This window comes from Lepisosteus oculatus, chromosome 3 (genome assembly GCF_040954835.1).
Source record: "Lepisosteus oculatus isolate fLepOcu1 chromosome 3, fLepOcu1.hap2, whole genome shotgun sequence".
Taxonomy (NCBI): Eukaryota; Metazoa; Chordata; class Actinopteri; order Semionotiformes; family Lepisosteidae; genus Lepisosteus; species Lepisosteus oculatus.
Window position 1 is genome coordinate 10095891 of NC_090698.1, and position 27493 is coordinate 10123383.

The 27493-nt window shown below is 52.4% G+C and overlaps 3 protein-coding genes across 4 annotated transcripts in view; 2 read left to right on the forward strand and 1 right to left on the reverse strand.

The window, feature by feature from the left end:
- The first annotated feature begins 1360 nt into the window (after nt 1–1360).
- On the forward strand, nt 1361–10388 carry actl6b (actin-like 6B). The gene is made up of 14 exons (XM_006627350.3): nt 1361–1627; nt 3119–3195; nt 3682–3847; nt 4385–4485; nt 4767–4864; nt 5209–5303; nt 6655–6761; nt 6981–7070; nt 7304–7365; nt 7800–7914; nt 8053–8133; nt 9161–9256; nt 9618–9704; nt 9945–10388. The coding sequence occupies exons 1-14, from the start codon at nt 1603–1605 to the stop codon at nt 10023–10025; spliced, it is 1281 nt and encodes a 426-aa protein (XP_006627413.1). The 5' UTR covers nt 1361–1602; the 3' UTR covers nt 10026–10388.
- Nucleotides 10389–13826: 3438 nt separating this feature from the next.
- On the forward strand, nt 13827–18126 carry LOC102689778 (SPRY domain-containing SOCS box protein 4-like). The gene is made up of 2 exons (XM_006627398.3): nt 13827–16358; nt 16882–18126. Exons 1-2 carry the CDS (start codon nt 15638–15640, stop codon nt 17037–17039), a joined length of 879 nt encoding a protein of 292 aa, XP_006627461.2. The 5' UTR covers nt 13827–15637; the 3' UTR covers nt 17040–18126.
- A 3580-nt stretch (nt 18127–21706) lies between these two features.
- gucy2d (guanylate cyclase 2D, retinal) overlaps nt 21707–27493 on the reverse strand; it is a 31092-nt gene continuing 25305 nt past the window's right edge. For both annotated transcript variants that reach the window (XM_069186735.1, XM_069186736.1), the window contains 5 exons: nt 26716–26814; nt 24192–24286; nt 23907–23992; nt 22279–22372; nt 21707–22174 (listed from right to left, as the gene is read on the reverse strand). In XM_069186735.1, coding sequence (XP_069042836.1) covers nt 22288–22372; nt 23907–23992; nt 24192–24286; nt 26716–26814 — 365 coding nt within the window. In that variant the 3' untranslated portion in view covers nt 21707–22174; nt 22279–22287. The remainder of the gene's footprint in view (nt 22175–22278; nt 22373–23906; nt 23993–24191; nt 24287–26715; nt 26815–27493) is intronic.

The window sequence follows — 27493 nt, forward strand, 5'->3', positions numbered from 1 at the left end:
AATAGAGGCTACAGTCCCAGTACAGGAGAACACTCCCGTTACAATAGGAGCTACAGTCCCAGTACAGGAGAACAGTCCTGTTACAATAGGAGCTACAGTCCCAGTACAGGAGAACAGTCCCGTTACAATAGGAGCTACAGTCCCAGTACAGGAGAACAGTCCTGTTACAATAGGAGCTACAGTCCCAGTGCAGGAGAACAGTCCCGTTACAATATGAGCTACAGTCCCAGTACAAGAGAACAGTCCTGTTACAATAGGAGCTACAGTCCCAGTACAGGAGAACAGTCCTGTTACAATAGAGGCTACAGTCCCAATACAGGAGGACAGTCCTGTTACAATAGGAGCTACAGTCCCAGTGCAGGAGAACAGTCCTGTTACAATAGGAGCTACAGTCCCAGTACAGGAGAACAGTCCTGTTACAATAGGAGCTACAGTCCCAGTACAGGAAAACAGTCCTGTCACAATAAGGGCTACAGTCCCAGTGCAGTAGAACAGTCCTGTTACAATAGGGGCTACAGTCCCAGTACAGGAGAACAGTCCTGTTACAATAGGAGCTACAGTCCCAGTACAGGAGAACAGTCCCGTTACAATAGGAGCTACAGTCCCAGTACAGGAGAACAGTCCCGTTACAATAGGGGCTACAGTCCCAGTACAGGAGAACAGTCCTGTTACAATAGGAGCTACAGTCCCAGTGCAGGAGAACAGTCCCGTTACAATATGAGCTACAGTCCCAGTACAAGAGAACAGTCCTGTTACAATAGGAGCTACAGTCCCAGTACAGGAGAACAGTCCTGTTACAATAGAGACTACAGTCCCAATACAGGAGGACAGTCCTGTTACAATAGGAGCTACAGTCCCAGTACAGGAGAACAGTCCTGTTACAATAGGAGCTACAGTCCCAGTGCAGGAGGACAGTCCTGTTACAATAGGAGCTACAGTCCCAGTGCAGGAGAACAGTCCTGTTACAATAGGAGCTACAGTCCCAGTACAGGAGAACAGTCCTGTTACAATAGGAGCTACAGTCCCAGTGCAGTAGAACAGTCCTGTTACAATAGGGGCTACAGTCCCAGTACAGGAGAACAGTCCTGTTACAATAGGAGCTACAGTCCCAGTGCAGTAGAACAGTCCTGTTACAATAGGGGCTACAGTCCCAGTACAGGAGAACAGTCCTGTTATAATACGGGCAAATTGAAGTCGGGGGAAATTAATTCTTCTCGTTGCCTTGGAGACCAGAACCTTTAAGGTACAGCCTGTCCGCCCACCCATTTCTTCTTGCCACCCAATGGCGTGCGTCCACACGGCGCTGTGATTGGTGGGCTGAGGAAGAACAACAGCGGGAGAAAGAGCGAGTGTGCTCGTGCGTGAGGGGGGGGCGCGAGCCTCAGCCGTCCAGCTTCGCCTTATTCTGCACAGTTGTCATCCACAGACCCCCGTCCCCAAATCCTTCCTGTACAGACAGATCTTTGTAATTTCACCCGACAGTTACGCATTAGGGATATCTGATCAAATCCGAGCTGTCCTGACCTCCTGTCTCTTTTTTTCAGGTTTCTGTTTAATTGATGTGACAGCTCGTTTTGTGGGGGGGTGGGTCTAGGCGCCGGTATGAGCGGCGGAGTGTACGGAGGAGGTAAGGAGCGACCGTTTCGTCTGCGCGCAAAAACCCGTTTCCGAGACGGGTGACACCTGAGGACCGAGGCTGGGAGATAAACCCCCCCCCCCCCCCGTGAGCGAGACAGGGGGTGTGGGAGAGAGCGAGCGGGCGGACGCGAGCTTCGCCGCGTCCATGTCGTGCGACACTTGGCGTGTATCGCGACACCGGAATGCAGACTCGAGAGGCTGAGCAGCAGGATGATATACTGCTGAACGCGTCTGCCTCCGTGCCCGTGTTTACATCCGTGTCCGCATCGGTGTCTGTGGTCCAGAGCGGTGCTCGCGGCTGCCTGCGCCTTCACCCGTACCCGTGCCCACGGCCGTGTCTTTGTTCCACTGCCTGTCCACTGTGTCCGTGTGCGTGGCGCTGCTGTCAGCGGGGTCTCCGCCAGTGGCGGGGTCTGTGTCGCCGGGTCCGGGGGCGAGCGGGGCAGCGTGCGGCGACACAGGGGGACCCGCGAGGGGATGGGGACCCGCGTGGGTGACCTCCCATCGCAGGAAAAGCCACGGTTCCGTGGGGTCAAGTCCATCCCGACACGCGCGTGTGGGGAAACGGTGTCGGGATTGGGGAATGTCGGCCGCAGATGCGTTAAAGGAACGGAGTCTCTTCAGTGGTCTGCAGCGCTGTAGGGGACTATGAGGTGGGGCTGTTCAGGAATTCAACTGTCAGTTGCTGACAGCCTGAACCCAGAACATTGTTCTATGTCAGGAACACGACGGCACAACCGGATGTGTAATAATAATTAATAATTGCTTACACTTATATAGCGCTTTTCTGGACACTCCACTCAAAGCGCTTTACAGGTAATGGGGACTCCCCTCCACCACCACCAATGTGCAGCCCCACCAGGATGTGTAGACAAGCCTGAGAACAGGGAGCACATCCTTACACAAAGGCTGGTGAGGGTGTGGAACAGCAGCCCCAGCGCTGTTGTTGTTGTTGTTGAAGGAGATTCCCTGGAATCCCTCCAAATCATCCGGATGACTTGGGGAAAGAATGGCTATTGAGCAACCCAACTCCCGCTGTCCCTTGCCCAGCCTGTGACTGTTGCTCCAGTCATGTCCAACTGGGCTAAACTGCAGAGGACCAGTGACGAGTGGGAACACTCACCCAGCAGGCTGGGGTCCCCGGGTTCAGGTTCAGGCAGGATCGTCTGGAGCTGAGCATGGGGCTGATTCCTGTCAGGGTTCAGGGTTCGAGGACCACTTGGTCCCAGCGAGACAGAGAGCTCAGCAGCCACACCTCCTTACCTGCAGCTGAGAGAGGGGTGTCTCTCTCTCCCTCTGCCTGTCTCACTCTCTCTCCCTGTCTCCAGGTGAGCCCCTGTCTCTCTCTCCCTCTGCCTGTCTCTCCCTCTCCCTGTCTCCAGGTGTGCCCCTGTCTCACTCCCTCTCTGCCCGTCTCTCCCTCTCCCTGTCTCCAGGAGTGCCCCTGTCTCACTCCCTCTCCCTGTCTCTCCCTCCCCAGATGAGGTCGGGGCTCTGGTGTTTGACATCGGCTCGTTCTCCACCAGGGCGGGCTACGCTGGCGAGGACTGCCCGAAGGTACCGCGCGGCTCCTGCCCGCTCACCCCTCTCTCCGCCCTGGCCATTCCTGCCCGGAGGATAAGCTGAACACTTGCTGGTTTTCCAGTGCCAGTCAGCCCCTTCCAGCACGCAGTGAAAAACCGCCCCCCCCCCGAGCAGTGCATCGTGATCCGTGTAGAACTGGGACTATGAGAAAAGTGGTTCACAAGAGTGCACGCCAGGGGGCACCTCAGGGCTGGGCTCTGTCTGGACGCTGTTACAGCCCCGCACGGCGGGCCCTGGCGTGAGCCTGACTTGTCCACGTCGCCAGCAGGGCGTTCCCCATGGCCTCTTGCCATGTGAGGTCCCAGCCCCACTGCGCTGCAGTGGTCAAGCTGCCTCGCTGGCCCTCCTCCAGCAGCACTGCCGTTCACCTCGTACCCACTGTCCCCTTCACCCCCTCCCCCTCTCTGTCTCTCGCGCTGGCCTCACCTCACCCCCCCCTCCCTCTCTCCTTCTGCCCAGGCGGATTTCCCCACCTCCCTGGGAGTGCTGGCCCAGGAGGAAGGGGGCGCGGAGCTGGGGGCGGACAAGGAGAAGTCGTCAGGACGCACGTTCTACATCGACACCAACGCCTTGCACGTGGCCCGCCCCGGGGTGGAGCTGGTGTCCCCGCTGAAGAACGGCATGAGTGCGTGATGCCGCCTGCCCACGACCCCACTGCAGCTTCATCAATAGGAGCCATGTACCTTCGAACCACAGGGGGGCTCCCCCTAGTGGCCAGCCGGGGAAAACACTCTTTCCGAGTGTCGCTCCTGCAGTCTGCACTGATGTGTCCTACTCAATATATAATATCATTACATATTAATATACAATTAATATATAAAATATTAATTATATATCAATACATAATCATACTAATATGCTTTGAACTGAAAATGATACATACGTATACTTATCTATACTGAAAATTATATGTACAGATACTGATAATACTGGTACTGATCTATATATACTGAAACTATGTCGAGATTTGAAATATGATAGTAATACACATGGAGACTAGTATGTACAGAAACTGGTACACACCGAAATTGACATGATCAGGTACTGGTAATACACTGAAGCTGATATGTACGGATACTGAGACACTGCAGTACTGATCCAGGCCTGCTCCTACAGCGGTCACGCTAATGACGCCGGCGCTGTCGATGCTGTTTGTTTGCAGTTGAGGACTGGGAGAGCTTCCAGGCCATCCTGGACCACACGTACTGCAAGCACGTCAAGTCAGAACCCAGCCTGCACCCCGTGCTCATGTCAGAGGCTCCTGTGAGTACTCGCTCCTCAGGCCCTCAGCCGCACAGCGCCGCTCGTACCGCCAAAACTGCCCTCGCTGCCCCGGGGAATACCGCTCCTCATTCTCATTCTGGTCGCGTCTGGCGCCACTGGCGCTACCAGGAACGCAGCTGCTTCCGAGAGGACTAGGGCCGAATCCAGTGGTAGTGGCTGACAACAGCCGTGCTGGTGGCGGCAAGTGTTGGGTTGTGTGCTGAGCCCGCGGGTTCTGAGAATGACGCTGATGTTACTGGCTCTGTGTGTGTGTGTGCCAGTGGAACACGCGAGCCAAGAGGGAGAAGCTGACGGAGCTGGTCTTTGAGCACTACAATATCCCAGCCTTCTTCCTGTGCAAGACCGCCGTGCTCACCGCGTATCCTTCACCGTGTGACCACCTGCGTCCACCCGCGTCCGTCTGTGTCCATCTGTATCCACCTCGGTTCAACTGTGTCCATGTGCATCCACCTGTGTTCACCCGTGTCCAGCTACTGTATGTTCACCTGCGTTCAACTGATTCCAACTGTATCCGCCTGTGGCCATCTACATTCACCTGTGTCCATGTGCATCCACCTGTGTCCACCTGTATCTATCTGAATCCACCCGTGTCCACCTGTATTCATCTGTACATGTACGCATCTGTATGTTTAACTATATCCTCCTGTACTCACCTGTGTGTCCACCTGCGCATCAGTCAGTGACTCCTTGACACCGCAGCAGGTTTGCTAATGGCCGAGCGACAGGTCTGGTATTGGATAGTGGTGCCACACACACTACCGCCATCCCCGTGCATGATGGGTATGTTCTGCAGCAAGGTGTGTATCGTACCTCTCAACTGCACACACTGGCCAACCTACCCAAATGCATGCTAACAAACTACACTACATCATATACACTGGTAAATTATACAACATGCCACATGGGCAAACAGGAACCTCTTTTTACACAGACATACAGAAATACACACACTACTTGCTGACTTGTAGTGTAAGTGGTTCGGTGTATGTAAGGTGAGTGAAAGAATGGAGTGTGTGAGTGTGTCTAGATGTGTGACTGCACCATATATATGACATATCTGACTAGTCCAGGTATGTGATTGATTCTGGTGTGCGACAGGTCAGGTGTGTTGTGTGAGTAGCACAGGAGTGCGACAGGTCAGGTGTGATGTGTGAGTAACCCAGGTGTGCGACAGGTCAGGTGTGTTGTGTGAGTAGCCCAGGTGTGTGACAGGTCAGGTGTGTTGTGTGAGTAACCCAGGTGTGCGACAGGTCAGGTGTGTTGTGCGAGTAGCACAGGAGTGCGACAGGTCAGGTGTGATGTGTGAGTAACCCAGGTGTGCGACAGGTCAGGTGTGTTGTGTAAGTAGGCCAGGTGTGCGACAGGTTAGGTGTGATGTGGGAGTAGGCCAGGAGTATGACAGGTCAGGTGTGTTGTGTGAGTAGGCCAGGTGTGCGACAAGTCAGGTGTGTTGTGTGAGTAGGCCAGGAGTATGACAGGTCAGGTGTGTTGTGTGAGTAGCACAGGTGTGCGACAGGTAAGGTGTGATGTGGGAGTAGCCCAGGTGTGCGACAGATCAGGTGTGTTGTGCGAGTAGGCCAGGTGTGCGACAGATCAGGTGTCTTGTGTGATTATGCCCAGGTGTGCGACAAGTAAGGTGTGTGACAGGTCAGGTGTGTTGTGTGAGTAGCCCAGGTGTGCGAAAGAGCAGGTGTGTTGTGTGAGAAGCCCAGGTGTGTGACAGGTCAGGTATGTTGTGTGAGTAGCCCAGGTGTGTGACAGGTCAGGTGTGTTTTGTGAGTAGCCCAGGTGTGTGACAGGTCAGGTGTGATGTGTGAGAAGCCCAGGTGTGTGACAGGTCAGGTGTGTTTTGTGAGTAGCCCAGGTGTGTGACAGGTCAGGTGTGTTGTGTGAGTAGCCCAGGTGTGTGACAGGTCAGGTGTGTTTTGTGAGTAGCCCAGGTGTGTGACAGGTCAGGTGTGTTGTGTGAGTAGCCCAGGTGTGTGACAGGTCAGGTGTGTTGTGTGAGTAGCCCAGGTGTGCGACAGGTCAGGTGTGTTGTGTGAGTAGCCCAGGTGTGTGACAGGTCAGGTGTGTTGTGTGAGAAGCCCAGGTGTGTGACAGGTCAGGTGTGTTGTGTGAGTAGCCCAGGTGTGTTGATTCCTCCAGGTATCGTGAAGTCACCCCTGGCTGGAGACTTCATCACCATGCAGTGCAGAGAGCTGTTCCAGGAGATGAACATCGATATCATCCCTCCTTACATGATCGCTGGCAAGGTAATTCCATCCTCTCTCCTCTCTCCCTCTCCTGCCCAGCTTGTCTCTGTCACATTCTTCCTCTTTCTACCTTCCTCTCCATCCTCCTCTGCTAGGCTCAGTCTCTTCGTTCCTTGCTGGAATAAGATAGGTGTCTGGAAAGTCTCTGTCTGTTTAACAGCTTGTTTTTTCCTTCCCTCTCTCCCTCTGATCTCCATCTGAATTTGTCTCTGCACTCAGGAGCCTGTGAGAGAGGGAGCGCCTCCCAACTGGACGAAGAAAGACAAACTTCCTCCGGTCACAAAGTCCTGGCATACCTACATGTGCAATGTAGGGGATCCTGTATATTCACATTGCAATCAGTGTTACACAGTTACCCAGCGCAGTGCTCAGTACAGCTCTGACACACAGTTATACAGAGCAGTGCTCAGTACAGCTCTGACACACAGTTACACAGAGCAGTGCTCAGTACAGCTCCGACACACAAAGTTACCCAGTGCAGTGCTCAGTACAGCTTTGACTCACTCAGCACAGTGACCTGAGCCCATATTCTGTCTTTTCAGGAAGTGATCCAAGACTTCCAAGCCTCCGTCTTGCAGGTGTCAGACTCCCCCTACGATGAACAGTGAGTGGTGCAGTCTTTGCCAGTCTGGTTCATCCAGGGCTCAGACTCTCCCTGCGATGAGCAGAGAGTGGAACAGTCTTTGCCAGTCTGGTTCATCCAGGGCTCAGACTCTCCCTGCGATGAGCAGAGAGTGGAACAGTCTTTGCCAGTCTGGTTCATCCAGGGCTCAGACTCTCCCTGCGATGAGCAGAGAGTGGAACAGTCTTTGCCAGTCTGGTTCATCCAGGGCTCAGACTCTCCCTGCGATGAGCAGAGAGTGGTACAGTCTTTGCCAGTCTGGTTCATCCAGGGCTCAGACTCTCCCTGCGATGAGCAGAGAGTGGTGCAGTCTGTGCCAGTCTGTTGGGATTGATGGGGGGTCATATGAAGTCAGAGTGAATGATTGGACTGCTTCTCCCCCTCTCCACTCCTCTCTCACTTCCTGTGTGTCTCAGGGTGGCTGCCCAGATGCCCACAGTCCACTTCGAGATGCCCAGTGGATACACCACTGACTATGGTGCCGAACGGCTACGGATTCCAGAGGGTCTCTTCGACCCCTCCAATGTCAAGGTGCTATTATTATTATTATCATCACTATTGTTGAGGCTGACTGTTCCTCGGGCTGTGACAGGAGCTGTGAACGCTGGGCTGCAGTTTGTTCTACTGAGCTTAATCTTCTTTCTCCCTCTCTGTCCCCTCTCTCTCCAGGGCCTGTCAGGAAACACCATGCTGGGAGTAGGTCACGTCATCACCACCAGCATTGGGATGTGTGACATCGACATCAGGCCTGTGAGTCTCTCTTTCACTCTGTGCCCACCTCACCTCACCCAGCCCATCCATCCCCCCATCACTCCCTCATCACCACACTCTCCCAATTACTGCATCACCCCATCATTGTCACTCCCTTAGACTTACTCTTTCACTCCGTCTTCCATCTGTGTCTCTCCCTCAGCTGCTCTCCGCCTCTGTCCTCCAGTGTGTCTCTGTCTGCTGTCTGTCTGCGGGCTCTGTACAGTGTCAGTCTGTCTCTCTCTCAGTCCTTCAGTGTGTCTGTGTCTGCTGTCCGTCTGCGGGCTCTGTACAGTGTCAGTCTGTCTCTCTCTCAGTCCTTCAGTGTCTCTGTCTGCTGTCCGTCTGCGGGCTCTGTACAGTGTCAGTCTGTCTCTCTCTCAGTCCTTCAGTGTCTCTGTCTGCTGTCCGTCTGCGGGCTCTGTACAGTGTCAGTCTGTCTCTCTCTCAGTCCTTCAGTGTCTCTGTCTGCTGTCCGTCTGCGGGCTCTGTACAGTGTCAGTCTGTCTCTCTCTCAGTCCTTCAGTGTCTCTGTCTGCTGTCCGTCTGCGGGCTCTGTACAGTGTCAGTCTGTCTCTCTCTCAGTCCTTCAGTGTGTCTCTGTCTGGTGTCTGTCTGCGGGCTCTGTACAGTGTCAGTCTGTCTCTCTCTCAGTCCTTCAGTGTGTCTTTGTCTGCTGTCCGTCTGCGGGCTCTGTACAGTGTCAGTCTGTCTCTCTCTCAGTCCTTCAGTGTCTCTGTCTGCTGTCCGTCTGCGGGCTCTGTACAGTGTCAGTCTGTCTCTCTCTCAGTCCTTCAGTGTCTCTGTCTGCTGTCCGTCTGCGGGCTCTGTACAGTGTCAGTCTGTCTCTCTCTCAGTCCTTCAGTGTCTCTGTCTGCTGTCCGTCTGCGGGCTCTGTACAGTGTCAGTCTGTCTCTCTCTCAGTCCTTCAGTGTCTCTGTCTGCTGTATGTCTGCGGGCTCTGTACAGTGTCAGTCTGCCTCTCTCTCAGTCCTTCAGTGTGTCTCTGTCTGCTGTCTGTCTGCAGGGTCTGTACAGCAGTGTGATCGTAACCGGTGGCAACACGCTGCTCCAGGGCTTCACCGAGCGTCTGAACCGCGAGCTGTCCCAGAAGGCCCCCCCGGTGAGTGACATCCCCCCCAGCACAGTCTCTCAGCTCCTACCAAATCTGTCTGTGTTAATCCCCTCTCCTCTTCTTTCCTCCTCACCCTTTTGTCCACCTCATGGTTCTGTGCTGGTCTCCCCCTCTCCCCTGTCTCCTATCTCCTGTCTCTCTATCCCCATCCTTCTCCCTCTCCGTGTCTCTCTATCCCTGTATCCCTCTCCCTCTATCCCTGTATCCGTTTCCCCTGTCTCTCTCTCTCCCCATCCTTCTCTCTATCCCTGTGTCTCTCTCCACTCCCACCCTTCTCCCTATCCCTGTATCCCTCTCCCCTCTCTCTCCCTATCCTTCTCTCTATCCCTATCCCTGTCCCTGTCCGTAGAGCATGCGGTTGAAGCTCATTGCCAGTAACAGCTCCATGGAGAGACGCTTCAGTCCCTGGATCGGCGGCTCCATCCTCGCATCCCTGGTGAGACACCGAGGAGACAGTGTGTCCAGTGTATCTCACACCTCTGTTAGTGTGTCCAGTGTGTCTGTCTCCTGTGTCGGTCAGTGTGTCCAGTAAATCAGACAGTGTGTCCAGTGAGTCAGTGTGTCCAGGATGTTGCTCATGTGTCAAGTGTGTCCATTGCATCAGGGTGTTCAGTATGAAGACAGCATGTCCAACAGCATGTCCAGTGAGTCAGACAGTGTGTCCACTCTTCTCCAGGGCACATTCCAGCAGATGTGGATCTCCAAGCAGGAGTACGAGGAGTGGGGAAAAGAGAGTGTGGAGAGGAAGTGTCCCTGAGCCGTCCACCCCCCGAGCTGCTTGTCCACCACACCCACGGTCCTGCGTGTGACAGCGAGAGGGACAGGGTCCCTCCCTGCTGGAGGAAACACATCACCATGCAAAACAATGGCCATCTTGTCCATCTCACCACCTCTCTCCCTGGACTCTCCCCTCTCATTCCTACTCCTCCCTCTGTTGGTGCTCCTCCTTCCTCCTCCTGGTCTCTAACTCTACCCTTCTCTCACCCCCACCTGCCCTGACCCGTCCACCCCATCGGTCAGTCCGGCTCTGTGTTGTGAGCGTCTGCTGTCCATCTGCTCGCCCACATGACAAGAGCATAGCATCACAAAAACACACGTATCAATAAAAGATGAAAGCGTCTGTGAGACAGTGTGTCTGCTGACTCTCCTGCGCTCTGCGGGGCGGCAGCTGGACAGGGGTCAGGCTCAGACACCGCCGCCGGCCCCCACGCTGCCCGCCACTGGGCACAACACCGCAGCACTTGCAGCATGGCACAGCGGTCGGGGGGCTTCATGCTGGATCCAGGTGCAGGCAAGGATAGGCGATCTGCCAGGCGAGAAGCCAGAACGAGACCGGTCCAGAACCGCAGTGGGTCGAAACCAGAGGACACGGACCGAGAGAAAACGGAAACCAGGAAGGCCAAGCCAGTCCAAGGAAACACAGTAAGGCCGGCAGGAAGACCCAGGAGTCGTAAGTCAAGCAAACATGATCAGGGTACAGAGGCAAGTACCAGGGTACACCGAGACAAGCTCAGGATAGCCATGACTGGTGCTATGCAGAGACAGGCTTGGGATAGCTAAGACTTAGCACCACGCAGAGGAGAGTACCAGGAGCACACCGGGACGAGCTCAGGATAGCTAAGACTTAGCACCACGCAGAGGAGAGTACCAGGAGCACACCGAGACGAGCTCAGGATAGCCATGACTGGTGCTATGCAGAGACAGGCTTGGGATAACTAAGACTTAGCACCACGCAGAGGAGAGTACCAGGAGCACACCGGGACGAGCTCAGGATAGCCAGGACTGAGCACCACGCAGAGGAGAGTACCAGGAGCACACCGAGACGAGCTCAGGATAGCTAAGACTTAGCACCACGCAGAGGAGAGTACCAGGAGCACACCGGGACAAGCTCAGGATAGCCATGACCGAGCACCACGCAGAGGAGAGTACCAGGAGCACACCGAGACGAGCTCAGGATAGCCATGACCGAGCACCACGCAGAGGAGAGTACCAGGAGCACACCGAGACGAGCTCAGGATAGCCATGACCGAGCACCACGCAGAGGAGAGTACCAGGAGCACACCGAGACGAGCTCAGGATAGCCATGACCGAGCACCACGCAGAGGAGAGTACCAGGAGCACACCGAGACGAGCTCAGGATAGCCATGACCGAGCACCACGCAGAGGAGAGTACCAGGAGCACACCGAGACGAGCTCAGGATAGCCATGACCGAGCACCACGCAGAGGAGAGTACCAGGAGCACACCGAGACGAGCTCAGGATAGCCATGACCGAGCACCACGCAGAGGAGAGTACCAGGAGCACACCGAGACGAGCTCAGGATAGCCATGACTGAGCACCACGCAGAGGAGAGTACCAGGAGCACACCGAGACGAGCTCAGGATAGCTATGACTGAGCACCACGCAGAGGAGAGTACCAGGAGCACACCGAGACGAGCTCAGGATAGCTATGACTGAGCACCACGCAGAGGAGAGTACCAGGAGCACACCAAGACGAGTTCATGATACTGAGCTCGGGAGACCAGAGGACACGGAGAGGAAGATCCATATGGTCGGGGCAGATGTGACGTCAGTTAGAGAAGGACTGTCTCTCCAGTTGGCTCACACTGCTGTAGGTGTGGTATGGTGTCTGAAATCTCATTCTAAAGAAGAGCAGCTATTTTTTTTAAATGTGTTACTTCACTGCATTACAGTTCACCCTCGTGGCTCCTTCCTGCAGCCCGTGGCGTCACCTAGTGGGGAGGATCTAGAATTGCATGCTTTTTACAAAAGGCAAGAACCCTGTGAAACCCAGTGGTCTACAGAAACGAAAACAAAAGGGAACCTCCAGTGACCCCTCAGTGTTGTGCTTCGTTTAAGGGGTTGGCTTGGCGACCCCCAAGCTCCAGCTGGCTTTTTAATCACCTCCAATAAGAGCAGAGAGAAACGAGAGGAGGTCGTCACCTATTTGGAAGTTAGTGTCCAGCCGCCATTTCACCCTGCAACTCACAACTGGCAGCCCCACTGAAGCTCAGCAGGTGTGAGCCTGGTCAGTACCTGGATGGAGACCTCCTGGGAAAAACTAAGGCTGCTGCTGGAAGAGGTGTTAGTGGGGCCAGCAGGGGGAGCTCACCCTGCGGTGTGTGTGTGGGTCCTTATGCCCCAGTATAGAGATGGGGATACCATACTGTAAAAAGGCGCTATCCTTCGGATGAGACGTAAAACCGAAATCCTGACTCTCTGTGGTCATTAAAAATCCCAGGACGTTTCTCGAAAAGAGCAGGGGTGTAACCCCAGTGTCCCGGCCAAATTTCCCCCTGGCCTTTACCAATCATGGCCTCCTAATAATGCCCATCTCTGAACTGGCTTCATCACTCTGTTCTCCTCCCCACTGAGAGCTGGTGTGTGGGGAGTGTACTGGTGCACTATGGCTGCCGTCGCATCATCCAGGTGGGGCTGAACACTGGTGGTGGTGGAGGGGAGTCCCCATTACCTGTAAAGTGCTTGGAGTGGAGTGTCCAGAAAAGCACTATATACACTGTAAGTGTAAGCAATTATTAATTATTAGTAGTAGCTAATTGTTCCCAGCATCTCATCAAGCCATTTCAAACATGACTGGGGAGCTTGTTCCACACTCCCACCACCCTTTGTGTAAAGAGGTGCCTCCTGTCCTGGCTGGAGAAACTGATTTCAGCAGTTATAGAAAGAAGCAAGGGTATCAATTTCAACATGGTCGGATCGCTCATTCCACACTCCCAACAGCCTCTGTGTCAAGAGGTGTCAGTTAGTCTTGGTTTCAAAAGCACTTCCCCAAATGAGTTTCTATCAGTGCATATTGCACTGTTGATTCTGATTAATTCCAGTAGGTTGTCTTTGACCACTTTAATAACATTCCCTTGTACTCTCCTCTATTCAAGACTAAACAGGTTTGGTTCCTTCATCCTGTCAGTGTAGGACTCTGGGCCCCAATCCTAATTATAACAAACCATTACTGGACTGACCCCAAAGCAGCAGTGTATTCTTACAATGTGGTCAAAACACAATTATGTGCACTATTCTAAAAGAGGCCTTGTTTGGTTATTAATACAACTTTATTCACGTATAATCCCTTGATTTTAAACTCTGTCCCTTTAACTGGATATCCTAACTCTCTGTTGCCCTTTTTAACTGCTTCTCTACATTGCCTAGAAGATGTGAATGTGTTGGTATAAACACCTCAGTTTGTTTCATAAATAGCCTCTCCAGACTGTGTGTCTTTTTGTATTAGTTCAGAGTACAGTAATACTCTGCACGTGGGTGGGCTACAGAGCACGCTACTCTGCATCACTTCCCTACTGTAGTTCATCTTCATGAGCTGTGGTGCCATGTGAACCCTATAGTCCCATGGCAAACTGGTGTACAGCAAACGATGACAACAGACAGACTATAATTTCACTGACGAGTCCTGGTGTACTGTAATAGTCTAAAACCTTGATAACATAAGACAAAAACATCTTGGTTTTTACAGTACTATAATACTCTTGCCACAGAGCTGTTGACAAATGAGCACAGCACAGAACCAAGACAAAATAAAACACGTCATATTGACGAGTCCTGACGTCACTGGCTCCTGGCCTAGAGGGAGAGACCGTTTCCGCTGCGTCATCCCGGTTTACTCTCGCGGCCACCCGGCACGGGACAGCACAGCCCGTCCTCTCCCCACACTGACGTCACCTCCGAGTAGGTTTCTGCACTCGTGGGAAAAACGGAGAATCTCCCCAGGAACAGAGAGACTTGTACATCGTCCGAAGAGTATGTTCTGGTATACAGCAAGGATGAAACGTACTTAACAAGTAACAAGTAACTTAGCTCTTTTGCACGTGAAAGAAAAAAAAAATCTATTTTGAATACCATCTCACTTCTGTAGCGACTGGGCCTATAGCTATGAGTTATGCGAACTATGAATACAATATGTATTAGCCATTTACCAAAGCTGAGAACCAGTAAAACGGAGACCCGTATAAAAAGCCGAGTAAGTCTGCACAGGCTAACATTAAATGAAAATAACCAGTTTTCAGAAGCACCGCTTTTTTCAGGGTTAGGTGTTCGGGAGCACAGAGAAGTCCGAATTAAGGGCTCTTTCCGAGAACTTTCTAGTTGTGTGAAAAGGTTCGAGCTAATATTCATACACTTCACAATCACACAGCGGATCAAGGTAACTCCGCACGCGTGGGCTCATGTTCAGTTCGGACATTTACGTCGGGATCCGACCTTGACGCAGGGGCTCCGGCTGACGTCACCGCTGCCGGTAGGGATCCGGCTGCGCGGGGCTGCAGAACAGCACGCGGAGCCGATAAGGCTGAGTTTAAAACTCACCCGGGCGGCGCTTCCGCCCTCAGTCCGCCAGAACCGGCCGAGGTCCTGAACTTCTGTCCGGCCCGACCCCACTAGAACCGTCCGAGGACCTGAACTTTTGTCCGGTACGACCCGGGAAGTAAAAGAAGCCTTCACTCCACCAGGACCAGCACAACAAAACCGGATAAGCTCCTGAACCTCAACAATTCTTCTTCTCTTCTTCCTCCACTCGGATAGTGTTTATTTGCCGCTCTCAGTGAACAGCCCTGTGCCCGATATACGCCCGCTCTGTCCTCAGACAGTCTTTCGGAAAACAGACGGGCTTCAGAGCACCGCGGCTTTATAGGGGCAGAGCAGAACCGGAAGTCTCTCAGACCCACTTCCTGCAGGGCTCTCGGTTACACAGCGGGTCTAGTTATTCAATTACCAGCGTGACTGTGAAAATGACTTACCAGGCTTGAATGTGCTTGAAGGTAACAGTACTTTTCCTGGATTGCACTCCTACAGTAACCAGCCTGGACCCTGAGAGCTCTAGTCTGTAGTCAGTAGAGATCCTGTCAGCACAAGCTCTGCTCATTTCTTTTCTTGGGACAGGGCAGGTAGAAGGATCTCCTTGGAGCGGACCGTGCCAGGTGTGCCAGCAGTGCCAGGTGTCCTAGAGTGCCAGCTGCGCTCACTGTACCAGGTGTGCCTGCAGTGCCCACAGTGCCAGGTGCGCTCACTGTGCCAGGTGCGCTCACTGTACCAGGTGTGCCTGCAGTGCCCCCAGTGCCAGGTGCGCTCACTGTGCCAGGTGTGCCTGCAGTGCCAGGTGTCCTACAGTGCCAGGTGCGCTCACTGTGCCAGGTGTGCCTGCAGTGCCAGGTGTCCTAGAGTGCCTGCAGTGCCCACAGTGCCTGCAGTGCCAGGTGTCCTACAGTGCCAGGTGCGCTCACTGTACCAGCTGCGCTCACTGTGCCAGGTGTGCCTGCAGTGCCCCCAGTGCCAGGTGCGCTCACTGTGCCAGGTGTGCCTGCAGTGCCCACAGTGCCTGCTGTGCCCGCTGGTCAGTGTGCTATGGGCCTGGCTATGAGTCGATGGCTCGGCTCCCCCCGGCTCAAGAAGACTGACCTCCAGTCCTGCAAGTCCGGCTCCAGGTTTTCCCGCTACAGCACGCCGCCCCCGGCCCGGCTGGCCTGGATTCTGGACTCCGCACCCCTCCCTGTCCCCGGGTCCGAGATGGGGGTTCCCAGCGGCGGGGACTGGAGCCCCCAGCACTGCTCCCCCAACTTCTCCGTCTCGGCCGACAGGCGGAGTGTGCGCCGCCGGCCCGCAGAGTGCAGCACCGACGTGGCGAGGGGTTCGAGGGGCTGGGGGTCCGGGCTGCACGTGTGGGAGGTGCGCTGGGCCCCCGGGGAGAGGGGCTCCCACGCTGTGGTGGGCATTGCCACTGAACACTGCCCCCTGCAGGCACCTGGGTACACTGCGCTTCTGGGCCAGGATGCCGAGTCCTGGGGCTGGGAGCTCGGCTCGAACGAGCTCCGCCACGGGGGCGTGCTGGTGGGCCGGTACCCCCACACCCTGGGAGAGGAAGAGTGGGCGCCAGAGCCGCCCCTCGCAGTGCCCCCCACCTTGCTGGTGGTCCTGGACGCCGACGCCGGCACAGTGGGCTTCGCCGTGGACGGGCACTTCCTGGGCGTGGCGTTCCGCGGGCTGCCGCGGCGACCCCTGTACCCGGCCGTGAGCAGCGTGCGTGGCGACGGCACGGTGACGCTCCGCTACCTCGCAGGGATGTCACGTGAGTGCTGGGCCGCCGGCCAGACAGCAATGGCAAACCACACCGGCACAGTGCAGGGGTTAGACTCCCACTGGGCAGCAGGCTGACCCACTGCAGGGGTTAGACTCCCACTGGGCAGCAGTCTGATCCACTCTAGGTCCTGTTGTGTTCTCAATCACACTCCCACTGTACAGCAGTCTGATCCACTCCAGGTCCTGTAGTGTTCTCAATCACACTCCCACTGCACAGCAGTCTGATCCACTCCAGGGATTATAATGTTCTCAATCAGTGACACTTCTTCTGCTCAACAGGCTGATCTACTGCTCTGGTTGGGCAGTGAAGAACCACAGGGTGTGGCAGTGACAGTGATTCTGATGTATCTTGTTATTCCTGTTTCCAGTGTCATGAAGCCCCATGAAAGAGCTCAGCCTGTCAGAATGTGTTCAAGTGCAACTTTCAGAACGCCAAAAGGGCTCTAATTATGACCATTCTTAAGACGAGGTGACCTCTCAGTGGGATTAACTCTCTGCTCTGCTGTTCCCAGGCCAGCCGTTGGCTCTGACCTCGATGTGCACGCTGCGCGTCCGGCAGATGGCAGGGAAGGACAAGCTGCCCCTCCCTCCCAGACTACAACGACTTGTTCAGCCCTGCTCTGCGTGTAATCAGGAAGACTCTCCTTTCTCTACTGCCAAAAGACCCTAATGGTACTGTCCACGGACAGGAACTCCCCCTGCCCTCACCTCTCTATCATCCGAAGAGAACGGTGGCACAGTCCAGGGACAAGACTGCACTCCCCCTGCCCTCCCCTCTCTGTATCATCAGTAGAGCACAATGGTACAGTCCAGGGACAAGACTACACTCCCCCTACCCTCCCCTCTCTATTATCAGAAAAGCACGATGGTACAGTCCACGGAGAAGGTAGATGCTCAGGTGGTCATTGGAGGGAGTCCTAAAAACATGCAAACTCCATTATGGCAGGCGGCCAAGTCCAAAATTCAGCCCAGGACAGGTGCTCATCACCACTGTGCCGCAGCTGGCCCACCTGATTCAGCACGAGCCCTTGCAAAACAGGGGAGCAGCAGAAATGTCACAAACGGTAGGGAGCAGAGGAGTGCCAGTCAGTCCCAGGATCTCATCTAGCAGGATCCCATGGAATCTGGTCTTACAACACAACGATTTTGTTCCAGACTCCCATCACCCTGTCTGTAAAGAAGAGCTTCCCAAATGAATGTCCTCTAAGTAACCCTCTGTAGTAGCCAGTAGCCCCTTGGACTGACCAATAGGCCACTGGGGTTGATATCATTCTCTAGACTGACTTGTCATTCCATTGATTGGCTTGTTTTTCCCTTGACTGTCCTGCAGTTCCCTTGATAGACTTGTAATTCCCTTGGGAAATCGCACTGGTTTGACTACAAGTTTACTAGTCAGTTCAGTACACTCAGATCTGGGTGAGTGTTTTATACTGTGGATCTTTACTGTGCCTTGTGCCAGACATGGGAAGGAGACTTGAAAACATGCTCACTCGCACACGAGAGAACATACAAAACTCCTACTCAACTTAAACGCAGCCTAAATACTAACATTATTTCACACAGATTACTAAAGTATCAACTTGAAATGCTTACTGCGTTGATCAGAAAAAGACTGTTCTGTGACTTTGTCTTTTGCACTGTAGATACTGCAGAGGCATTGCAGCACGTTGCATTGTGGGATTGCTCGCTGTAATCTGACGCCATTTTGTTAAGGGAAAAAGGGGCCTCAGACCCCAGACTTGTATCTTCTCTGGGGTGCAAAAACATTTATAATAGTTTTAATTTCAGTGGGGAAAGAATACAATAAGAAGCATATAAACTGTCAGCTTAGAAGCAAAACCCAGAGTGCTCTAAAACAATATTTTATTTACACAAACACAAAAAAAATCTATGCATTTACAATTCTGCCCAAAAGGTCAACATGTTACGATTTTCCAACTTTTTAAATTTTCTTTACAATATAAAATCTACAGAGATTTGGGACAGTGTTTCTTAAATGACCATAACTGATAAAAAAAAAGTTTCCTCCTTTGTCCATTAATACTGTATTTTGAAATACTCCCTGTCTTATCTTGCAACAGTGAGGACAGGTGATTCCTTTACATATATCCCATATGTAGACATAAATATAGAGATTAATGACCATTAAAAAAGTACAATGTGGCTTGATATTCATTTCAATAGATGCATACATGACAGAATTAAAATAATGAAATAAACTGAGGAATTAGAGAGAAGGTACCTCTTCAGTTCCTCTTTGAAAAACCCACGAGAGTTTTCTCTTTTTCTTCCCACATGTTATCATGGTCGGCTCTCTGTCTCCGCTCAAGAAAGACTCAGTCTATCCCGCCAGAAAGCTGAGAGGAATCGCAGATGTGTGGATTTAGGACTTAGAACTTAGGCCATCCTTTAGGCAGAATCATTTATACCAAAATTATTTTTTTTTTAAACAGCTGTTTATTGTAGTGGAACAATTCAGGTGAAGCCCCTTGCTCAGTGGTACAGCAACAGTGTCACAGCTGGGATTTGAACCCACAACCTCCTAGTGTCAAGGCCAATCCCCTAATGACAGCTCCACACTACTGCTCTCAGGCCCACCCCAACAGGCAGGCTGGACCCAGGCTAAGGGGAACCCAGCACCCTCTGCCTCTTCCCGAAACACAGCGGAGCTGAGCAGTGAGTGTTAGCAAGGGGCTTCTTGCACACCTCCTGCAGTGACAGATCCTGTGAATCAGTCCCAACACCCTATAAAACAAAAACTAACTATGAATCAACTACAGAACATCAGAAAGTCAGAGGGGCAACAGACATGAGGCAGCACCCTGGCCCATCCGACTGCTTCTGGCCTGGATTGAAATCCAGACGTCTGCACCAGTAACCCTCATCCTCATGAGGGCCCGGAGCCTCCTCCCACACAGAAGGAACCATGTCCAGTTTGTCTTGGATGTCTGGCGCAGGTTCTTTGGTCACGGCAACTGGATTTTACAAACAGACCCAGCCCACAGCCCACAGCTGAAGAGGACAGGGGTGGGGTAAAAGACACCCCCTCTATAAGGATGAGGACTGAAAGAGGAAAAAGTCTGAGATTTCAGGAAAACTACAATATTTCCGAGCAACGAGGTCTTTCTAAAGGGAGCAACTTGGGAGCTATTTAAAGAGAGTTAAATTATTAACAAGGTCAGGTTAAAAAATGGGCTCAGCAAGAGGGTGGAATGAACTGTCCTGATAATTCGACAGGAGGTGCTGGCTTCTTGAGGAGGAGGTGGATCTTGCGCGGGGAAATTCGGGATACCATGGGAGTTGGGACCTGGCCTTGAGAGATGAATATTAAGAAAAGAACAAGAAACTTTCACGCTGCTTAAAAGAGACCTGAGAAAGGATAACAGCACAAATAGCTCATTCAGACTAAAGCCATAAGAGGTGTGGCTTTGGACCGTGGCCCGCCTCCGCACCCATGGCTCCGTTCCATTGGTCACACCTCCAGTCAGGCTGCCATATATGGTAGATGACCAAAGAGAGGGTGGAACCTATCAGAAGAGAGTTTTACAGCAAACTATTTCTAGTAAGGAGTACTAGCACACAGCTCTCCCAGACTGCAGCCTCTGAACTGTGTGTGCACGCTCCCTCAGGCCCCTCAGGTTGTAGAGCATCTGCCAGCTCTTTAAACTGGTTTCGATCCCAGGCGGCATCTTTTAGCGAGTCAGGACCGGCCCTGGATGTCTCAGTCCGTGGAGGAGCTTTCTTGTTCTTTGGTCCACTGTTCCTAGGGCTGCCGCATGGGTGGCTTGAAGCTCTGTGGTCTGGGTGACCCTTGACCTGTCATGCCTACGTCGCCCCCTTGCGATCTGCTGGAGGTACCTGAGAGCTTGCAGCCCTGTCAGAGAGAGCAACATCACTTTGTCAATCGACCGAGCTGGAGTCTGCTTTGGGCACTGTGGAGCTCACATGTAAGAAAGCCCAGCTTAGGGCACAGTATTCTCACCCCCCCACAGGGGGCACCACAGGTGACTCTGGCTCCCATTGATGTCTCTGGGCTGACTGGAACAATCAGAGTGAGCAACTCGATCCAGGAGACAAAAGCTGCAGCCAGTTTGGGGACTGTCCGTGCATGTTTGAGTGAATGAGTGCGAGTGTCTGAATGAGTGTGAGTGAGCGAATGAGCGTGAGTGGATGAGTGTGTCTGAATGAGTGTGAGTGAATGAGTCTAAGAGTCCTCTCTGTCTGGCCATGCAGTGTGTGAGTGTCCTCTCTCTCTGGTCAGTCAGTGTGTGAGTGTCCTCTCTCTCTGGTCAGTCAGTGTGTGAGTGTCCTCTCTCTCTGGTCAGTCAGTGTCTGAGTGTTCTCTCTCTCTGGTCAGTCAGTGTGTGAGTGTCCTCTCTCTGGTCAGTCAGTGTCTGAGTGTTCTCTCTCTCTGGTCAGTCAGTGTCTGAGTGTCCTCACTCTGGTCAGTCAGTGTGTGAGTGTCCTCTCTCTGGTCAGTCAGTGTGTGAGTGTCCTCTCTCTCTGGTCAGTCAGTGTGTGAGTGTCCTCTCTCTCTGGTCAGTCAGTGTCTGGGTGTTCTCTCTCTCTGGTCAGTCAGTGTGTGAGTGTCCTCTCTCTGGTCAGTCAGTGTCCGAGTGTCCTCTCTCTCTGGTCAGTCAGTGTCTGAGTGTCCTCTCTCTGGTCAGTCAGTGTGTGAGTGTCCTCTCTCTCTGGTCAGTCAGTGTGTGAGTGTCCTCTCTCTCTAGTCAGTCAGTGTCTGGGTGTTCTCTCTCTCTGGTCAGTCAGTGTGTGAGTGTCCTCTCTCTGGTCAGTCAGTGTCTGGGTGTTCTCTCTCTCTGGTCAGTCAGTGTGTGAGTGTTCTCTCTCTGGTCAGTCAGTGTGTGAGTGTCCTCTCTCTGGTCAGTCAGTGTCCGAGTGTTCTCTCTCTCTGGTCAGTCAGTGTGTGAGTGTCCTCTCTCTCTGGTCAGTCAGTGTGTGAGTGTCCTCTCTCTGGTCAGTCAGTGTGTGAGTGTCCTCTCTCTCTAGTCAGTCAGTGTCTGGGTGTTCTCTCTCTCTGGTCAGTCAGTGTGTGAGTGTCCTCTCTCTGGTCAGTCAGTGTCTGGGTGTTCTCTCTCTCTGGTCAGTCAGTGTGTGAGTGTTCTCTCTCTGGTCAGTCAGTGTGTGAGTGTCCTCTCTCTGGTCAGTCAGTGTCCGAGTGTTCTCTCTCTCTGGTCAGTCAGTGTGTGAGTGTCCTCTCTCTCTGGTCAGTCAGTGTGTGAGTGTCCTCTCTCTGGTCAGTCAGTGTGTGAGTGTCCTCTCTCTCTAGTCAGTCAGTGTCTGGGTGTTCTCTCTCTCTGGTCAGTCAGTGTGTGAGTGTCCTCTCTCTGGTCAGTCAGTGTCTGGGTGTTCTCTCTCTCTGGTCAGTCAGTGTGTGAGTGTCCTCTCTCTGGTCAGTCAGTGCCTGAGTGTCCTCTCTCTGGTCAGTCAGTGTCCGAGTGTTCTCTCTCTCTGGTCAGTCATTGTGTGAGTGTCCTCTCTCTGGTCAGTCAGTGTCTGGGTGTTCTCTCTCTCTGGTCAGTCAGTGTGTGAGTATCCTCTCTCTGGTCAGTCAGTGTCTGGGTGTTCTCTGCAGGGTCCCTGAGTGCTGTGACTGACAGAACAGGATCTCTTCTCCAGCAGCTCTCTTCTCCCTCAGATGTGAGTGCTGGTTCACCAAGTAGGAACTGGGGGAACGAGGTACAGATTTTGGGAGTGACAGGACTCCCTAGATTCTTCCTGATCTTCATGTTCACCCAACACCCCTGAACCCTGAGCAGATGACACCTGGGTAGGCGTGCTGCACATCTGGAGAGAAAAAGAGCAGCACAGTAAATACAGCGCTGCCCTGATGAAGGAAACTGAAACCACAGGGCGTCAAGGCCTGGCTGCAGCTCATCTGTCCTGCTTACCTTTGGATCCTATTTCATATTTTTCTGTCGATCGATGAATTTCTGTTTCCGGTCGGCAGGAATCTCATCCAGACTGATGCCGTGATTACTAGCCCTGCATACACAGAGACAGGTTAATGCAGAAACACTGGACACTACAGTCCATTAACACTGCACTGAGAGAGAGGGGTTAATACAGACACACTGGACACTACAGTACATTAACACTGCACTGAGAGAGAGGGGTTAATACGGACACACTGGACACTACAGTCCATTAACACTGCACTGAGAGAGAGGGGTTAATACAGACACACTGGACACTACAGTACATTAACACTGCACTGGGAGAGAGGGGTTAATACAGACACACTGGACACTACAGTACATTAACACTGCACTGAGAGAGAGGGGTTAATACAGACACACTGGACACTACAGTACATTAACACTGCACTGAAAGAGAGAGGGGTTAATACAGACACACTGGACACTACAGTCCATTAACACTGCACTGAGAGAGAGGGGTTAATACAGACACACTGGACACTATAGTACATTAACACTGCACTGAGAGAGAGGGGTTAATACAGACACACTGTACACTACAGTACATTAACACTGCACTGAGAGAGAGAGGGGTTAATACAGACACACTAGACACTACAGTCCATTAACACTGCACTGAGAGAGAGGGGTTAATACAGACACACTGGACACTACAGTACATTAACACTGCACTGAGAGAGAGGGGTTAATACAGACACACTGGACACTACAGTCCATTAACACTGCACTGAGAGAGAGGGGTTAATACAGACACACTGGACACTACAGTCCATTAACACTGCACTGAAAGAGAGAGGGGTTAATACAGACACACTGGACACTACAGTACATTAACACTGCACTGAGAGAGAGGGGTTAATACAGACACACTGGACACTACAGTACATTAACACTGCACTGAAAGAGAGAGGGGTTAATACAGACACACTGGACACTACAGTACATTAACACTGCACTGAGAGAGAGGGGTTAATACAGACACACTGGACACTACAGTCCATTAACACTGCACTGAAAGAGAGAGGGGTTAATACAGACACACTGGACACTACAGTCCATTAACACTGCACTGAGAGAGAGGGGTTAATACAGACACACTAAACACTACAGTACATTAACACTGCACTGAGAGAGAGGGGTTAATACAGACACACTGGACACTACAGTACATTAACACTGCACTGAGAGAGAGGGGTTAATACAGACACACTGGACACTACAGTCCATTAACACTGCACTGAGAGAGAGGGGTTAATACAGACACACTGGACACTACAGCACATTAACACTGCACTGAGAGAGAGGGGTTAATACAGACACACTGGACACTACAGCACATTAACACTGCACTGAGAGAGAGAGGGGTTAATACAGACACACTGGACACTACAGCACATTAACACTGCACTGAGAGAGAGGGGTTAATACAGACACACTAAACACTACAGTACATTAACACTGCACTGAGAGAGAGGGGTTAATACAGACACACTGGACACTACAGTACATTAACACTGCACTGAGAGAGAGGAGTTCATACAGACACACTGGACATCAACACAGAGAGTCAGGTGTCTTACCCTGGTACAATGTCAGGCGGGATGGGAAGGGGTTTGGTGAATCCTTCTCTCCCAACCAACCAGTATGTGTACTCAACACCTTTGCCCTACAGGAACACAGGCCCAGTACCTCAGATCCAGTTTACCACATGTCTGCCAGTCACACGCTCACACCACCACAGATGACTACACTTCCTATTCCAATGTGCTCTTTATTATGGATACTACAGTGAGCCCTGAGGAAAGAGATGGCTGAGGCTGCGATCAGGATACCGATCGGTATTGATTGACCGCAGTGCCCGGTACCTTGAGTTCGGTCTTGCCCCTGACCTCCAGCCTGTACCCCATCTCCAGACTCTGCAGGATGCTGACGGTGCTCTGGTTCACATGGATTCTGTAAGCTGAGGAAGAGAGAACACAGCTGTGTCCGAGGCTGCAGGCACACAGGTGCAGAAACCTGCCCTGGGCACATACAGTGGAGGCCGCTTCTAGCAACTTGTTGCTTCAACTTCCACGCAACACCAGGCAATGTTCAATGCACAAGGGCTGTTGCTACAAACAGAGTTAGCCTCTCAAGAATACTACTATCATTATTATTTTTGAATAATAATAATAGTTATTACATTAATATTGAAATTGAAATTTCAGAGAGGGGTAGAGGGAGAGAGAGAGTGGCAGAGATGCAGGACAAGGAGAGGATGGGGAGAAAGACAGGGTGAGACGGGTGGACAGAGAGATCAGGGCTGGTGAGCCAGAGGATGAGGTAGTAATCTGTGCAGATTGTTGGCTAATTCAGATGAGAGAATTAGAGGATTAGATTGATTCTCAGAGCTGTAAATCTCTCTGAGCCGACCTCATCCACATAACTGCAATACTGCTGTTCCCCTCCCTGTATTAACCTCTCTCTCTCAGTGCAGTGTTAATGTACTGTAGTGTCCAGTGTGTCTGTATTAAACCCTCTCTCTCAGTGCAGTGTTAATGTACTGTAGTGTCCAGTGTGTCTGTATTAACCCCTCTCTCTCTCAGTGCAGTGTTAATGGACTGTAGTGTCCAGTGTGTCTGTATTAAACCCTCTCTCTCAGTGCAGTGTTAATGTACTGTAGTGTCCAGTGTGTCTGTATTAACCCCTCTCTCTCTCAGTGCAGTGTTAATGTACTGTAGTGTCCAGTGTGTCTGTATTAACTCCTCTCTCTCAGTGCAGTGTTAATGTACTGTAGTGTCCAGTGTGTCTGTATTAACCCCTCTCTCTCAGTGCAGTGTTAATGTACTGTAGTGTACAGTGTGTCTGTATTAACCCCTCCCTCAGTGCAGTGTTAATGTACTGTAGTGTCCAGTGTGTCTGTATTAACCCCTCTCTCTCAGTGCAGTGTTAATGTACTGTAGTGTCCAGTGTGTCTATATTAACCCCTCTCTCTCAGTGCAGTGTTAATGTACTGTAGTGTCCAGTGTGTCTGTATTAACCCCTCTCTCTCTCAGTGCAGTGTTAATGGACTGTAGTGTCCAGTGTGTCTGTATTAACCCCTCTCTCTCAGTGCAGTGTTAATGGACTGTAGTGTCCAGTGTGTCTGTATTAACCCCTCCCTCAGTGCAGTGTTAATGTACTGTAGTGTCCAGTGTGTCTGTATTAACCCCTCTCTCTCAGTGCAGTGTTAATGTACTGTAGTGTCCAGTGTGTCTATATTAACCCCTCTCTCTCAGTGCAGTGTTAATGTACTGTAGTGTCCAGTGTGTCTATATTAACCCCAATCTCTCTGTGCAGTGTTAATGTACTGTAGTGTCCAGTGTGTCTGTATTAACCCATCTCTAAGTGCAGTGTTAATGTACTGTCTAGTTTGTCTATATTAACTCCTTTCTCTTTGTTATGGAAACCCTACGTATGAGCCCTGTGGCAATGACGTCTTTGACTGGTGTTTTGTAATTGTATTCTAAGCTCTGTCTCTGATGATAAAGGACTTTTAAGTGGTTAAATAAATCAGGCTGCTGTAATCAAAGCTGGTCTGTTTCCAACTGGATTAGTCTGGCCTCACCCCAGTCCACACGCGTCACTCTCCACTCCCAGCTTCCGGGATAAGAGATTGCTGAACCATCTCTTTCCATCTGCCTTCCTCTTCTCTTTGTTTCACCCCACTATCTCTCTGTCCTTGTCTTTCTCTCTTGCCCTCCTGTGGCCCCGCCCACCTCTACATCTCCTGCCCCCTCTCTCTCATGTGGCCCCGCCCACCTCTACATCTCCTGCCCCCTCTCTCCTGTGGCCCCGCCCACCTCTACATCTCCTGCCCCCTCTCTCCTGTGGCCCCGCCCACCTCTACATCTCCTGCCCCCTCTCTCCTGTGGCCCCGCCCACCTCTACATCTCCTGCCCCCTCTCTCCTGTGGCCCCGCCCACCTCTTCACCCTTTATCATGTGGCCCCGCACAGCTCTTCACCCCCTGCCCTCCTCTCTCTCCTGTGGCCCCGCACAGCTCTTCACCCCCTGCCCTCCTCTCTCTCCTGTGGCCCCGCACAGCTCTTCACCCCCTGCCCTCCTCTCTCTCCTGTGGCCCCGCCCAACTCTTCACCCCCTGCCCTCCTCTCTCTCCTGTGGCCCCGCCCAACTCTTCACCCCCTGCCCTCCTCTCTCTCCTGTGGCCCCGCCCAACTCTTCACCCCCTGCCCTCCTCTCTCTCCTGTGGCCCCGCCCAACTCTTCACCCCCTGCCCTCCTCTCTCTCCTGTGGCCCCGCCCAACTCTTCACCCCCTGCCCTCCTCTCTCTCCTGTGGCCCCGCCCAGCTCTTCACCCCCTGCCCTCCTCTGTGCAGTGGGATACTGCTGTGTTGTTGTTTGTACTCACGCAGCCCCGTCGACTCCATGCGGGAGGCGGTGTTGACTGTGTCTCCAAACAGGCAGTATCTGGGCATGGTGAGGCCAACCACCCCGGCCACACAGGGACCTGCATAGGCACACACAGACAGACATGCACAGACACGCACACACAGACACGTGCAGACATACAGACATGCACAGATAGACACACAGACACGCACACACAGACACGTGCAGACATACAGACATGCACAGATAGACACACACACAGACACGCGCAGACATACAGACATGCACAGATAGACACAGACAGATAAGCACACACAGACGCGCAGACAGACATGTGCAGACAGACAGACATGCACAGATAGACACAGACCAACACGCACACACAGACACGCACAGACATACAGACATGCATAGATAGACACAGACAGACACGCACACACAGACACGCGCAGACAGACAGACATGCACACACACAGACACAGGCACACACAGAGACAGAAAGACAAATACACACTGATTAAAGATCAAAGGCTTTTTTGTAGCTCATCGCTCCTGGGGCTACATGTGTATTAGTTTGAACTCTCCAGCCTTGATCTGATCTTTACAACACAGTAACACCTGCAGCCCGCTGCTGATGCAGTCAAAGGGAATACAGGAATCAAGATGGGAGCTGCTGCACTGACGCCTTTGAGTGATTCCTGCAAAATTCCGATATCCGTATGGAATCTCCTGGACTCGGGGAAAAAGAAGTACAATCCAACTGTGTTAGACTCGTGTGATGTCTTTCAAGACACTGG